Source organism: Salvelinus namaycush, chromosome 7 (assembly GCF_016432855.1).
Source record: "Salvelinus namaycush isolate Seneca chromosome 7, SaNama_1.0, whole genome shotgun sequence".
In the NCBI taxonomy this organism is placed as follows: domain Eukaryota; kingdom Metazoa; phylum Chordata; class Actinopteri; order Salmoniformes; family Salmonidae; genus Salvelinus; species Salvelinus namaycush.
This window is the reverse complement of record NC_052313.1, coordinates 21743409-21759763: the sequence shown is the minus strand read 5'-3', so window position 1 is coordinate 21759763 and position 16355 is coordinate 21743409. Positions and strand designations below refer to the sequence as shown.

General features: G+C 42.4%; 1 protein-coding gene across 2 annotated transcripts in view; it reads left to right on the top strand.

Moving 5' to 3' along the window:
* Positions 1 to 9076, top strand: part of LOC120051091 (amyloid beta (A4) precursor protein-binding, family B, member 1 interacting protein) — a 30858-nt gene extending 21782 nt beyond the window's left edge. The window contains exons 7-13 of one of the 2 annotated variants that reach the window (XM_038997741.1): positions 2873 to 2994; positions 3799 to 3873; positions 4004 to 4147; positions 4760 to 4870; positions 7263 to 7361; positions 7482 to 7614; positions 7809 to 9076. In XM_038997741.1, the coding sequence (XP_038853669.1) occupies positions 2873 to 2994; positions 3799 to 3873; positions 4004 to 4147; positions 4760 to 4870; positions 7263 to 7361; positions 7482 to 7614; positions 7809 to 8515 (1391 nt within the window). In that variant the 3' untranslated portion in view covers positions 8516 to 9076. The remainder of the gene's footprint in view (positions 1 to 2872; positions 2995 to 3798; positions 3874 to 4003; positions 4148 to 4759; positions 4871 to 7262; positions 7362 to 7481; positions 7615 to 7808) is intronic. The other variant, XM_038997742.1, reaches the window with a different exon arrangement.
* The last annotated feature ends 7279 nt before the right edge of the window (positions 9077 to 16355 follow it).

The window sequence follows — 16355 nt, the reverse complement described above, 5'->3', positions numbered from 1 at the left end:
TGTCAAATGTACACTAATAGCTTACCTCTGTTGGCATTGTAAAATTAAAGCTGAAGTCTACCCCCTTAAAGTGCCATTTACTTACTCAGATAGCCGATGTTCTGACAGAGCTGCAAAATCCGGACCCCTACAAATAAGCATGGCTAGACAATCTGGACCCTCTCTGCCTACAATTGTCCGCCGAAATTGTTGCAACCCCTATTACTAGCTTGTTCAACCTCTCTTTCGTATCGTCTGGAAAGCTGCCGCGGTCATCCCCCTCTTCAAAGGGGGAGACACTCTAGACCCAAATTGCTACAGACCTATATCTATCCTACCCTGCCTTTCTAAGGTCTTCGAAAGCCAAGTTAACAAACAGATCACCGACCATTTCGAATCTCACCGTACTTTCTCCGCTATGCAATCTGGTTTCCGAGCTGGTCATGGGTGCACCTCAGCCACGCTCAAGGTCCTAAACGATATCATAACCGCCATCGATAAAATACAATACTGTGCAGCTGTATTCATCGACCTGGCCAAGGCTTTCGACTCTGTCAATCACCACATTCTTATCGGCAGACTCAACAGCCTTGGTTTCTCAAATGACTGCCTTGCCTGGTTCACCAACTACTTCTCTGACAGAGTTCAGTGTGTCAAATCGGAGGGCCTGTTGTCCAGACCTCTGGCAGTCTCTATGGGGGTGCCACAGGGTTCAAGCCTCGGGCCGACTCTTTTCTCTGTATACATCAATGATGTCGCTCTTGCTGCTGGTGATTCTCTGATCCACCTCTATGCAGACAACACCATTCTGTATACTTCTGGCCCTTCTTTGGACACTGTGTTAACTAACCTCCAGACGAGCTCCAATGCCATACAACTCTCCTTCCGTGGCCTCCAAATGTTCTTAAATGCAAGCAAAACTTAATGCATGCTCTTCAACCGATCGCTGCCCACACCTACCCACCCGTCCTGCGTCACTACTCTGGACGGTTCTGACTTAGAATATGTGGACAACTACAAATACCTAGTTGTCTGGTTAGACTGTAAACTCTCCTTCCAGTCTCACATTAAGCATCTCCAATCCAAAATTAAATCTAGAATCAGCTTCCTATTTTGCAACAAAGCATCCTTCACGCATGCTGCCAAACATACCTTCGTAAAACTGACCATCCTACGGATCCTTGACTTCGGCGATGTCATTTACAAAATAGCCTCCAACACTCTACTCAGCAAAATGGATGCAGTCTATCACAGTGCCATCCATTTTGTCACCAAAGCCCCATATACTACACCACTGCGACCTGTATGCTCTCATTGGCTGGCCCTCGCTTCATATCCGTCGCCAAACCCACTGGCTCCAGGTCATCTATAAGTTGTTGCTAGGTAAAGCCCCGTCTTATCTCAGCTCACTGGTCACCATAGCAGCACCCACCCGCAGCACGCGCTCCAGCAGGTATAGTTCCTTCCAGTTCTCTGCTGCCAATGACTGGAACGAACTGCAAAAATCACTGAAGCTGGAGACTCATGTCTCCCTCACTAGCTTTAAGCACCAGCTGTCAGAGCAGCTCACAGATCACTGCACTTGTACATAGCCAATCTGTAAAGAGCCCATCCAACTACCTCATCACCATATTGTTATTTATTTGATTTATTTTGCTCCTTTGCACCCCAGTACCGCTACTTGCACACTCATCTTCTGCACATCTATCACCCCAGTGTTTAATTTGCCATACTGTAATAATTTTGCCACTATGGCCTATTTAATGCCTCACCCCCCTTATCCTACCTCATTTGCACACACCGTATATAGACTTTCTCTATTGTATTATTGACTGTATGTTTGTTTATTCCATGTGTAACTCTGTGTTGTTGTTTGTGTCGCACTGCTTTGCTTTATCTTGGCCAGGTCGCAGTTGTAAATGAGAACTTGTTCTTAACTAGCCTACCTGGTAAAATAAAGGTGAAATAAATAAAAAAATAATACTTTCATTTCCGTGAGACATCCATGTGTTCACCATACACAGCATCCTGTATCGCAACATACCATGCAGATACAGTAATGTAGTTCAATGGGATTTGAACTCGTAACCACTCCCTATAGGACTCCTTTAGGGGCAAAGTCTCACGCCCTCACCAGCCATTTAATGGCAGTAATAGGCCTGGCCACAGACTACAGCCCTGGAAGCTATTGGCTAATGCTTAAAGGCTGTCTCTGTTTTAATTAGTACTAGTAGCCTGTCATTGAGACACATGGTGAAACTACAGTGAAACGCCCAGACATGATGATGAAACACCAGAGTGTGGGTGGGCAACGTGGTGGGAAGAAGCAGAAAGTTCTCTTAATAGTACTCTTAATGTGTTGTAATGCCACTTTAAATCTGTAAGCAAATGAGTGACTTGCTTTTATTGGGTCCATTTTAAGCGCAATACCATTCTGCGTAGAACTGTAAATAGAGAATTGTATGTTAGTGAAATCTACCTCAAACCATGTGTGTCCATGTGCATTGGTCTCGTAAACTATATTTGGTGATATGCTAGAATTGTTTAGAAAAATAACAGTACCTTACAAAACTAAATTAATGTATGCAGTGAAGAGTGTACATTTTCATAGCTGTGTTTGACATTTTATCAGGGTTAGGGTCACCATTATATTCTACAGCATATTTTTCTGTGAAAAAAGGCATTGCAATAATGATTATTGACCATACTATCAATAATCTCATTCAACATAAGTAAATGTAAAAAGGATTACATGTTGGTAGGCCAAAGGCTCCATCTTATCATTATTTGACTGACCCCTGATAGATTATTTTCCAAGGACTAACATAATAGCACATTATAATAGATGAATAACAGATTATTGTGTGAGCTCCGTGTGCCTTTGTATTGACAGAAAGGGGTTTTGAAGATCACGAGAACCTAGTAGACCCACTGTCTGCATGGACAAGGGACAGTGAAAACAAAGTTATCTTCCAAGAGAGACCAGACAAATATGAAGTCTTCAAAAACCCTCAGGTGAGTTTTTCACATTTCTTTTTCAAACTGCAATCACTTTCTAAGTGTATCATTTGTGCTGAGTAAACATAGAACAAACACACATCCTGCATAGTTATCATCAGAAATGCCTGTTCCATAAGAAGAATTGAAAAAGGTTTTGCCGACTGCCCTGATTTCAAATAAAGTGAGGTGGTCTGGTCATGATATCCCGACAGCTCAATACTCAGCAGACCATTTTTCTTGGCCTCTCTGTTTTTGCAAATCAATCTCTCCATTATTTCAACTCTGGTTACTTTCAAATGTTTGCTCAATCATGAGATATCCTTTCAAAACAGACAGACCCCTTTATGTCATCTTCACATTAATGCATCAAACAAAATGTCCGCCAGTGAAAGACATGGCAATTTAATAATGTTGAAACAATGTTTATTGTTCCAACAGAGCCCTTTGTAATGTATTAATGCGTTTTGGCTGTTGGCAGCGAGAGGCTGTCGTATCATATGCAGGCCTGAAGTGTATGGAAAAATGTGTGAGGGATTGTCTCATTTCTAAAATACTACATTGTGTATTCTTACAACTATTAAGTGCTTTCATTCTTCCGTGGAAACATGATTACCGTGTAAATCCTTGTGAATATAAGAAAATATCATTTGACTTAAATCCCTGTTGAATAGCATGGCTACTATTGCTCTCCAAACTCTTCACATCAGTTAAGATAAAGGTTGAAGTACCATGCGTGATTTTTGTTGTTGTTGTAAAATGTATATGACCCTTTGACTTATTTTAACAGGCATGGTAACGCTAATATTTTTCTCACGATAGAACTTTTATCTGTGGAAGAAGGACAAGAAAACTATCAAAGACATGAAAGACAGAGACAAGGAGTTACTCGTGGAGGTAAACAACACAAACACCACCACGTAGACTAGACCACTGAAAAGATGTGAGACTTCATGTTGAGTGACAGTTTCCAATGATGTGACCTTTCTGTGACTTCTTGCTCCCTTCCTGCCTCCTCCCCACACAGGAGAACTTCTGTGGGACCTCCATCATCGTGCCTGACTTAGAGGGGGTGCTCTATCTCAGGGAGGATGGCAAGAAGTCGTGGAAACAGCGGCTCTTCCTGCTGCGGGCCTCTGGAATTTATTATGTACCCAAAGGGAAGAGCAAGGTCAGCAGATCAAAGTTCAGAGGTCAAAAAGGGACATCTTGGGCTACAACCCAGATAAAGAAAACACATCCACTGAATATATGGCCCAGTCAGCCTCAGTTTAGTGTGAACAGAACACTGTACACTCCCAGCTAACCCAACATACATACACAGTTCAGTTGCTATGTGATCAAAAGTAACCCTTTTCCCCGCAACAACAAAAAAAAGGTAAGAGAAAAATAGAAGTCTGAAAATCTCAATGTCAACTGAGACCTTCATGAAATGGCTGGGAGGTTCTTTACTCTTGGACTACAAAGTTATAGTGCTGAATACTTTTTGCCGTATCAACCCCTTGTTCCCTTCAAGCCGCTCTAAAAATACAACTGCAGTATTTGCACCTCACTGGCTACCTATATTCACTTACATCTTTCATCTTGTGGCAACAGTTATTCATACAGACACCATTCATACATGACATCCTTAAATTGTAGGTGCTACTGAAAGGCTACAGTGGCTACTGGCTCTTGTTGCAAGGCATTGATTAAGTGGTCACATTATTTGAAGTTGGGCTTTAGTGTTCGAACACAATACTGTCATTCAAGATTCAAGTTTGACTACCTTTTTTCCCCACAGACATCTCGTGACCTGGTGTGTTTCGTCCAGTTCGACAATGTAAATGTGTACTATGGCAAAGAGTTCAAAAACAAATACAAGGCCCCAACAGATTTCTGTTTTGTTCTGAAGGTGAGTGAACAGTTGAAAGCACTTTTTTGGAAGGACGACCCCATTTTAGTCTCACAGCTTAGAAGTCACAGTTAGTACAAGGTAGATAAAGAGAGAAACTACAAGTGCTTCTCTTCCCCAATATTATCTTCAATTGCTACGTACATTTATTGACTTTTAAATGAATTATATATACCCATTGATTCTTGACCGATGCCTCATTAGCTTCGTTCAACTGTCGTACCCCATCAGAACCGAAAATATTCTTGTTTAACTCCTCTGTCTGTAAACATTGTAATTCTAAACAAACACTGTATAGTCTCAAAACATGGTTAAGACCATAATTTTGGTATCAATGGTCAGTCCTTGCATCCATAGCTCTGTCTATGGATTTGAGAGTGGTTACATTTTCTCCAGCCCCATCCCACAGCTTTTCACTATTAACAGTAGCTGGGTGTCCTCTTTGTTATTGTTTGAACTGCAGATTGCTCCTTTAAACCGAGCTTAACTCTTCCACTATGAGCTACTGTAATAGTCTAAATATTGAATATTGAGCTTAATATTGAGCTTTATTTGGAAAGGTATCTCATATGCTGCAAGTGTAAGTACTATGCATGTACATATTAAATAAGCATACAGTGAGGGTTTTGTTTATTATATTTGTAAATAACTCGGGTATACTGTTGTCGCTCTACAGACTGGTACTGTGGTCAACCCAACAGCTGCCTCGCTGGAAGTGAGAACTTCAATATATAGTAACAGTTCATTATTTTCAGGAAGTGAAAAGTCCCCCCTTTTTACAGGCCATTTAATTTACAAGTGAGTTAGATAAAATTAATGGCATGAGGAACACTGTAAACGTCGCCAAAAATGGTTATTTGGTTTGTAACACATTAGTCATAGTAGAGTATTTGTCTTGGTGAAAACCCTTTACTTGCAGGCAATATAGTGGGCTCACTTCAGTTGGCTCGGTTTCACATTGTATCTTTCAATAAGATCCGCACTTCTTCTCAGAACACGAGTTCCTCACTGATTTGAAAAAACGAGAATTGGATGGGTTGGTGGTTATAGTCTTTTAAGGATCTGAAACTGTTCTTTCTTTTCTTCCCTCCTTTTGGAAACACTTGAATCAGCAACAACCATTACTCTCTAGGTCTAGGAGGTGTTGGGAACCAAAGCCAAAGAGCTTAGAGAGGCAAGGAGACAGAATTACATTTCACTGAGCGATATCCCCCCCAAGGCCAGAGGGTTGAAGTGAGGCTGAAGGAAGATGATCTCAGTCAATGCAGGAGACAGGTTGGAACCCTGGGCAAGTTTAGCAAAGGTCTCTAATATCTATCTCTGCATTGGGTCATCAATGCTCATACTGCATCGCTGAAGGAGTGACATGGAGCTAGGCATTTGGACTCAGATGTTACAGAGAGCAATAGTAATGGCATCTTTTTGTAGGCACTAGTGGAGACTAACTCCACCATGGCTCATTGGCCAAAGCTTATGGGGAACTGAATGGGGTTTTTGTAGGGTTTTTTGATAAATGCTGAAAATAAGGTCTGTGGTAAACACAGGAACCAAAGGTAGAAAATGCTAACTCATTTTCATTTTTTGGGACTACAAGCTGGACAGTTCTATTATCTTACTATAGAGTGACACAACCAATGTTAACTGGGTTCAACACTCCAATGTTTCAATCACAGTATATTACCCAGACAGTAGTGGTGACATCTGCCCAGTGGTGAGCTTAACAACACTAAGACCAAAATAAAGACCAAAACAAAATGCACTGGCCCACAATTTTAAACAGACTGTGACCCCTAGTGGCACTACCAGGCACATTCTGCTTCATAGTGGAAAACACTGAATCATACCAATCAGTGTGTGGTAATGGCCCTACAGCAAAGTCAAGACATTTTCTCTCAGATAGACAATGATCTCATACAAACTGCTGTGTTTGAACAACGGCCAGGGGAGAAAGTATGACTCGGTTCCCTCCTTTACCACCCTCTGTGATGGATGCAGTGCCATAACTCTATGAGCCGGGTGGACATCTCAGTGTTGGATGCCTCCCATGTTATTTGGGAGGCACGTGAGTGCTGACTGTCTGATTTTCACCAGCTTTTCAGTGACGCATTCAATATGGAGGAGGAGTTCACTATCTCAAATCTCACCGCTGTCATCAGTCTGTAACCCTTAATTCTGCTAACGTGGATATCTGATATTTTTATGCAATCTAAATTAGAGTACTTTAGAGATCATATGGCTGGAATCACCCCCATCCCCAAAAAAACCCCATTGGAAGCTCATACAGAGTAGTGATACAAAAAACCTGCGTTTGGAGGTGACACAATCGTTTTGTCTCACTGATTCGCTACCCTAAAGATGTGTCCTTTCTCTCCATCCCCATCCCTAACTTCAGCACCCCCAGATCCAGAAAGAGTCTCAGTATATTAAGTATCTGTGCTGTGATGACGCCTGGACCATGAATCTCTGGGTGACGGGGATACGCATCGCAAAGGTGAACGCAGACAGCTCAACAGCCTGTATATCTAAGGCATAACATAAACGGTGACGTGTTAGGCAGACAGGGTTTGGCGGTCTTGCGTGTATTGTAACGGTTGGTGTTTGTCCCTCTCAGTATGGGAAGTCTCTGTACGAAAACTACAAAACTTCGATGAAGAAGGCTGCAGTCACCACTGCATGGACCAACCGCACCGCCGCTACCGCAGCTACAACGTCCATTCCGTCAACACCTTCCCCTACCACGAAAGGTTAGTAAACACCCTTTCTGCTGGTAGAGATTAGCTGTGAGCAAAAATATTATCAATGGATAGATCATCGTTGTTTTACTATACTGGGTGTACAAAGTCAAGAACCCTTCAAATCAAATTTGAATGAATGACTGTATTGATAAGATGAAAAATCTTATTTATTGCTGGTCTGTTTCTCTCTGCTCTTCTCCCAGCCAAAGCTTCTGGTCAGGCCAATGGACATGCTCCCCAGCCCCCTGCAGAACCTGTGGCCAAGGTTGGCAATGCACCGCCTCCACCACCACCCCTGTTACCTACACAGATCCTACCCCCGCCACCCCCTGACCCAGTGCTGCCCCCACCACCACCGCCCCTGGCTACCAAGAGAAGCCCACCAGCAACCTCTGTCTCACGACAACTGCCCAGCCTGCCCACCCTGCCCACCAGCTTCCCTCCATCACCGACATCCATGGCCAACCTCCCTCCACCACCTCCATCTCTCTCCCAGGACGACAGCTCTGAGTCACCTCCAGACTTCCTCCCTCCCCCACCTCCAACTCTTGGATTCGGTCCAGGTGCCGGCTCGTTACCCCCTCCACCTCCAGTCAGCTTACCACCACCACCACCACCGGACCCAGGTTTTCCTCTACCACCTCCACCACCTGATCCTGCCTTCTGCCCTGTGACCAACAGGGGTTCCTTACCAGCGCCTCCGCCTCGCCAGTCCTATATAGGGGCTGGAGCACCCCCGCCTCCACCTCCGCCCCCACCTGCCTCGGCAGGGTTACAATCGACCCCGTCGGTGAGGAGAACAGGCCCCCCTCCACCCAAGAGGACTACACCACCGCTAGCAGCGCCCGGGGGCGGGGACTTCATGTCAGAACTAGCCAAGGCTATGGCTAAGAAACGTGGCAATCAGTAAACAGGGGATTGGTGCACACACTCAACCCTTACATTCAGGAAAATCAACCACCAGTGACAGTAGTTGAAACAGACTTTTAAAGCAAAGAGTATTACAGATCTGATTTAAGAACAGCAACTACTTTATGTTTACTGAACTGTAAGTGATAAATTAGTTGGGAAGTTATTTGTTTGTGAATCGGAGAGGCTTTTACATCAAAGAGATTTATTAGACTACTGTGTAAAGTGCAAGATTGAAAAATATTCATGTTAGTCACCAACTGAGGGGCAGAAGGAGGCTCAAGGTTAGAGAAGCCGGCCAGTAAGTGTTTTGCTGGTTCGAATCCGTTGGCCGACAAGGAAAATCTGCCGGGAGTCGGCAACCAGTTGGAGTTGATCTTGACAAAGTTTGTTGCAGTTGATCCAATGACTTTATGTACTGTACATACTGTAACTAGTTCTGCATTTCGGTGGAGGCTTATGTTTAAATAATGTATAAATACATATTTCTCAATAAGATCATTTTACTCCGAGAACAGACATTTCCAATCTTCTCTTGTCTGAATAAATATATTATACAGTACTGCAAATTAATATTCTGTCCTCATTTCTTGAAACCTAACATCCGTATAGATTGTGTGGGTAACAAAACCTACTCTAAGAGACTTTCTTTGAACGATTGGAGGGAATGATCAACTTTGTTTCCTTTAAAAAAGGAGAGTGCACCTGAGATAATGTTCTCTAGGCTAGAGAGTATTACTGTTCTTGTGTTTCAATGTCTGTTGGAGACGAGAGAGACCCGATGACGTTTTGTTTTCTAAAGCACGAAAGGATAAATGAGCTCATTGCACGTTTCTGTGTTCAAAAGGACATTTAATTTCATTCATTACACATTTATTACGACACCACACATCTATTGCGACATCACAGTGTTTCCAAAACAGCTTCTGATTGTTCCCTTTCCTTTCTCATCTTGAATTACATGAGGTCAGCAAACAGGTTTACGTTCATGGTCATCCAACAGTTGCGTGAACATGTATACGTGCAAGTACTGAACTAACTGTATAGTTGCAGATTAATTCCACCATGATGGCTATGTAGATGTGAACTGCAGTCAAAAGATGCTGAACAATGTTGAAACTGGTGTTGAAGAGATTTTTTGTGATCCTGAATGCACCTAACATATTGTGTTATGATGAGTCCCGTCATATTGAGGCAGAGGCGTCACTCAGGAGGAACAGCTGACCTTTAACCCCTGGGCCCAGCATTGGGGTTGTGCTGCATACCCCGCCTCGGGAGAATGGACAACAGGAAAAGGAAGACCGAGCACGCCCCCATTCTCATCGATGAGGCTGTAATGGAGCAGGTTGAGAGCTTCAAGTTCCTTGGTGTCCACATCAACAACAAACTATCATGGCCCAAACACACCAAGACAGTCGTGAAGAGGGCACGACAAAGCCTATTCCCCCTCAGGAGACTGAAAAGATTTGGATGGGTCCTCAGATCCTCAAAAAGTTCTACATCTACACCAACAAGAGCATCCTGACCGGTTGCATCACTGCCTGGCATGGCAACTGCTCGGCCTCCGACTGCAAGGCACTACAGAGGGTAGTGCGTACAGCCCAGTACATCACTGGGGCCAAGCTTTCTGCCATCCAGGACCTCTATACCAGGCGGTGTCAGAGGAAAGCCCTAAGAATTGTCAAAGACTCCAGTCACCCTAGTCATAGAATGTTCTCTCTGCCACCGCATGGCAAGCGGTACCGGAGCGCCAAGTCTAGGTCCAAAAGGCTTCTAAATATCTTCTACCCCCAAGCTATAAGACTCCCGAATAGCTAATCAAATGGCTACCTAGATTATTTACATTGCCACCCCCCCCTCTTTTACGCTGCTGCTACTCTGTTTATTATCTATACATAGTCACTTTACCTCTACCTACATGTACATATTACCTCAATTACCTCGACTAACCTTTGCCCCCACACATTGACTCATTGTACCGGTACCCCCTGTATATAGCCTCACTACTGTTATTTTACTGCTGCTCTTTAATTATTATTTTAAAAAAAATACTTATCTATTTTTTACTGAAGACTTATTTTTCTTAAAACTGCATTGTTGATTAAGGGCTTGGAAGTAAGCATTTCACTTTAAGGTCTACACCTGTTGTATTCGGCGCATGTGACAAATACAATTTGATTTGATTCAGAAGACTGGAGCTTGATATGTATACTATACTATACTAATCATTGCTTACTATTCATCATGAGTTGATTATCTTCAACAAAATCATCTCGCTGCCTAAGGCATTAAAAACAAAGAATCAATCATCTAACACCATAGCAGAATGAATCTGTGAGATGTAATAATGTCATGTTAACTAGATAACCTGTGCATGAAAATGGGATACAGTGTGCAGTTGGAGTCACCAAAATACAGCATTGACTAACTATAATCCGAAACCCAACCAAAAAAACCTGATTTTTTTTAACATTGTAATTCATCTTTATTTAACCAGGTAGGCCAGTTGAGAACAAGTTCTCATTTACAACTGCGACCTGGCCAAGATAAAGCAAAGCAGTGTGACACAAACACAGAGTTACACATGGAATAAACAAACGTACAGTCAATAACACAATAGAAAAGTATATGTACAGTATGTGCAAATGAGGTAAGATTAGGGACATAAGGCAATAAATAGGTGTCACGATCGTCGTAATGAGGCAGAGTGGACCAAGGCGCAGCGTGATAGAAAGACATCTTCTTTATTATGAAGACGAAACAAACGAACAAAAACAACAAACAGCCGACCGTGAAGCTATACAAACAAATAGTGCTGACACTAAACACTACACATAGACAATTCCCCACAATAGCATACTGCCTATGGCTGCCTTAAATATGGCTCCCAATCAGAGACAATGCATGACAGCTGTCTCTGATTGAGAACCATTCAGGCAACCATAGACTTACCTAGACACCTACACTCAACACAAACCCATACACTCTACCAAAACCCCCTATACCATACAACCACCCAATACAAGACAAATACACACAAACATCCCCCCTGTCACACCCTGACCTAACCAAAATATTACAGAAAACAAAGATAACTAAGGCCAGGGCGTGACAATAGGCCATAGTGGCGAAGTAATTACAATTTAGCAATTGAACACTGGAGTGATATTGCTGTAACGTGTTACTCGTCATGCATGTCTGTTTTCTGCTTTCCCACCCCACGCCAGCCTCCACCTGTTATGGCTCTGCTTTTCTTTCAGACAGAGGGATTTGTACAGCGTACCTTTCTCACTGCCTGTAATTATTATTATCTTAACATGATGCATCTCTGGCAGTGAGCTACCCCGAAGGAGCAGAACTCGACGTCAGGACTAATGTAATTGCTCTATTGTAATCTTTTTCGAATAAATTGTTAAACGAATATGTGGCGTTTCCTGTCTGAACTATAGTTTCTATGATGTGTTGGATTCTTTTATCATATTCTCCTGTTGTTCCCCTGAAGAGCGTGGGAAAACATGTTTGTATGGCGGCTTGTCAGCGTGTGCCCATGCTGTACAACTTTCCGTACAGTAACTGAGTGTGTGTTGGGGTGAAGGTAACAAAGAGATATCCTCCAGCTGACACAACCTCCTTCTCTCAGTCTACCTACTTTCTCTCTCTCCTCCTTCTCTCTCTTTCTCTCTCTCCCTCTCTTCTCCTCTAAGTGGACACGCTTATCCCCTTGCAGCGCTTATTTGCCTTTTGAAGGTGTTGGTCCCAAAAGTAGGAGAAATGTAGGATACATTTAGCTGCTGTATCGCCAGGAGGAGTGAGGGGGAAAAAAGTGAGATTCTGCAACATACACACGTACAAAACCTCTTTCCTTTATCTTACCTTACCATCTGCTGCTGACATACTCAAACGCAGTCTACTCAACCAACACACCTAAACAAAGTCTCATATATACTGAAACAAAGTCTATATTTTACTGTCAGTATTTGCTTGGCAGAGGTTTTCATTGTAGCCAATGAAACAGATTGACTTTGAAACTGTGTTGTACGGCATCTCTATTCTCTTTCCTGTATCTTACCTTCTTCGGTTGACACTCAAACACAGTCGACTAAAGTCTCAGTGGGTTACACTCCTACTCAAACAGGCCACTCAAAGCAGTCTGCAATTACTCAATTGCAGTCACAGAAGTTTTATCATCTACATTCCACACATATAAACCACATGACATAACGACAACAATACCTTAGGCATGTCCTAATACCCTACTAGAAATGCAACTGAAAACACAAACAACCTCTCTTAAATAAGCGACAGTGTGGGGTCTTGGCTTGGGTCCATCCTCTGGGTAAGAAAAAGAACTGCACACAAACACAAGCCTCATCCTCAGGTAGACTACTTTTTGCCTACCTGGCCTGTACTAATCAATGGGTTACAGTGCCATGTACTGACTGGTATTCAAGAGAAGTGCATCTTAAAAGTATTAGATGTGCCTTTTAGTTCATACCACTAGGGGGTGGTATCCTCCTTTATACTGAAAACCACCACATTGCAACCCATAAGGAGGAGGGTGAATTTACCCCTAGAGTGAATCTCAATTGTATTTCTTTGATTCCTCACGTCCTATCTCCTCCCCTCCTTCTCAACCATACTGGAGGAGAAGGTCCAAAACCCCTACCCTCTGACCTTTCAATACGTTTTGAGAAGAAGGCGAGGAGAGAGGATGAAAGAAATCAAGGAAGGATGAATTGAGAGAGAGCCAAGGAGTAGGGTGAACATGCCCCTAGGTCAGTTTGGTATTTTCTCTTAAAAGTTTAAAATAAGTCAATACATGGTGTGTCCTCCATTGTTTAGGTAAAGATTTGGGGAGGCTAAACTGATCCTAGATCAGTGCCTGTGGGTAGCAGAGACACCTTCATGTTCTCTCATTAGCACATCATAATATAGTGTGCATTCCAAATAGCACCCTATTCTCTATGAATTCAGTACTTTGACCAGGGCCCATAAGGTGCCATTTGGGACGCATTATAGATTATGTAGATGATATACATTTTTGGTGAATCAGCAGGACTAGACCACAGGAGGTTGGTGGGACCTTAATTGGGGAGGACGGGCTCGTGGTAATGGCTGGAGCGGAATCTGTGGAAAGGTATCAAATACATCAAACACATGATTTGATGCCATTCCATTTGCGCCGTTCCAGCGATTATTGTGAGCCGTTCTCCCATCGGCAGCCTCCACTGGACTAGACAGAATCTGTGGGGAATGTTGTTTAATCAATAACGTCACAGTTAGTCTGTCTGCATATCTAATCAATAAGTAATACAACTGCAACTGTTCATGTTTTATATCAGTGTTTGGTTTGATTTCTGACCATATTTGTGTTGTAAACCCTGCGTGTGTGCGTATATGACATGTCAGTATACGTGTGTTTGTGTGTGTGTGCATGTGTGTGTGTTTGTTTGCGTGTGTGTGTGCGTGCCTGTGTGTGTGTGCATGTGTTTGTGAAGGTCAGCCACAACTTTAGTCTCTGCTGGCATGGGACAGCTGCTATACAGAGTGCTTAACCAATGGCAACGCCAGAGATCACAAAGATGCCAAATTCCTGGGCTGTGATTGGCAATGTCTAGTGATTATAACCAAAGCCCCTGGTGGCCATCTTTAGGGGCCAGCAGAGCCCTGTTAACACTAACAGTAGAGGAGTCAGGCCAAGACCCCAAACTGATGCTTATTTAAACAAATCTAAATATAATTTATATTTGAGATTTTTCAAAGTAGCCACCCTTTGCCTTGATGACAGCTTTGCACGCTCTTGGCATTCTCTCAACCAGCTTCATGAGGAACGCTTTCCCAACAGTCTTGAAGGACTTCCCACATATGCAGAGCACTGGTTGGCTTCTTTTGCTTCACTCTGCGGTCCAACTCATCCCAAACCATCTCAATTGGATTGAGGTCGGGTGATTGTGGAGGCCAGGTCATCTGATGCAGCACTCCATCATTCTCATTGGTCAAATAGCCCTTACACAGCCTGGCGGTGTGTTTTGGGTCATTGTCCTGCTGGAAAAAAATTATAGTCCCACTAAAAAATTATGCTCCATGCTTTACAGTGGGAAATACACATGCGGAGATCATCCGTTCACCCACACCGCGTCTCACAAAGACACGACGAATGGAACCGAAAATCTCAAATTTGGACTCATCAGACCAAAGGACAGATTTTCACCAGTCTAATGTCCATTGCTCGTGTTTCTTGGCCTAAGCAAGTCTCTTCTTCTTATTGGTGTCCTTTAGTAGTGGTTTCTTTGCAGCAATTCGACAATGAAGGCCTGATTCACGCAGTCTCCTCTGAACAGTTGATGTTGAGATGTGTCTGTTACTTGGACTCTGTGAAGCATTTATTTGGGCTGAAATCTGAGGTGCAGTTAACTCTAATGAACTTATCCTCTGCAGCAGAGGTAACTCTGGGTCTTCCGTTTCATCATAGCGCTTCATGGTTTTTTGACTGCACTTTAAGAACCTTTCAAAGTTCATGAAATGTTCCGCGTTGACTGACCTTCATGTCTTAAAGTAATGATGGATTATCATTTCTCTTTGCTTATTTGAGTTGTTCTTGCCGTAATATGGACTTGGTCTTTTACCAAATAGGGCTATCTCCTGTATACCACCCCTACCTTGTCACAACACAACTGATTGGCTCAAATGTATTCAGAAGGAAAGAAATCCCACAAATTAACTTTTAACAAGGCACACCTGTTAATTGAAATGCATTCCAGGTGACTACCTCATGAAGCTGGTTAAGAGGATGCCAAGATTGTACAAAGCTGTCATCAAAGCAAAGGGTGGCTACTTTGAAGACTCTCAAATATAAAATATATTTTGATTTGTTTAACACTTTTTTGGTTACTACATGATTCTATATGTGTTATTTCATAGTTGTGATGTCTTCACTATTATTCTACAAAGTAGAAAATAGGAAAAATAATAAAAATAGGAAAAACCCTTGAATGAGTAGGTGTGTCCAATCTTTTGACTGGTACTGTACCTAAGCTATCATTATTATTGTCATTATGTGATAAATATGTGTGGAATGTAGAATATAAAAACCACTTGTTTCAGTAATACAGAGAGGTTGGAATAATCTGTTTAAATTTATATATCCAACAGGGAACAGAATAGAGACTTAAAACCCATCTAGCAGGACAACAATGTCTCATTAGTAGTTTTATATACTGTCAATAGATTTTAAGTGATGCTGTTTTATTGGATACAAAAAACTCTACAAAGCAAATAATAACATGGGTTTCAAACTAGGGCTTGTCCGAGGCTGGTCAGACTACCTGCTATGCAACTGACGTTGTCCTACATCATATTTCCATCATATTTTACTGTCTCCTAATCTTTTGAATTGGCTTGACGAGAATATAATCAAATCTCTGAAAATGCAGTAATTTAAGATATATTTACAGTTACGTATATTCGTGCTTGTGGATGAATTTACTTCTGCCAGATTCTTTTTATTACGTTTTTGCGCAAAGACCATTGCGCTACATTTTTGCCTATTGAAGACCATTGAAAACGTCTGTAAAAGTAACTTTAGCATATAGCGATGACAGTTGCTATCCAACGTAGCGCTGCGATAAATTGCCCTAAATTCTGGGCTGTGGTTTAGCGAAGGGTCAATTGAAGATGGCTCATGCTACATAGGTCCATACCAGAAGCAGAGTTTGACGAAAATCACAGAAATTGGGAACGTGCCGATCTTTCCCCATTGAAAGCAGTTCAAAGAAGCCTGAATTCAAGCATTAAAGACACACAAAATTAAAACATTTAGTTTGCATTATAACCGGATTATA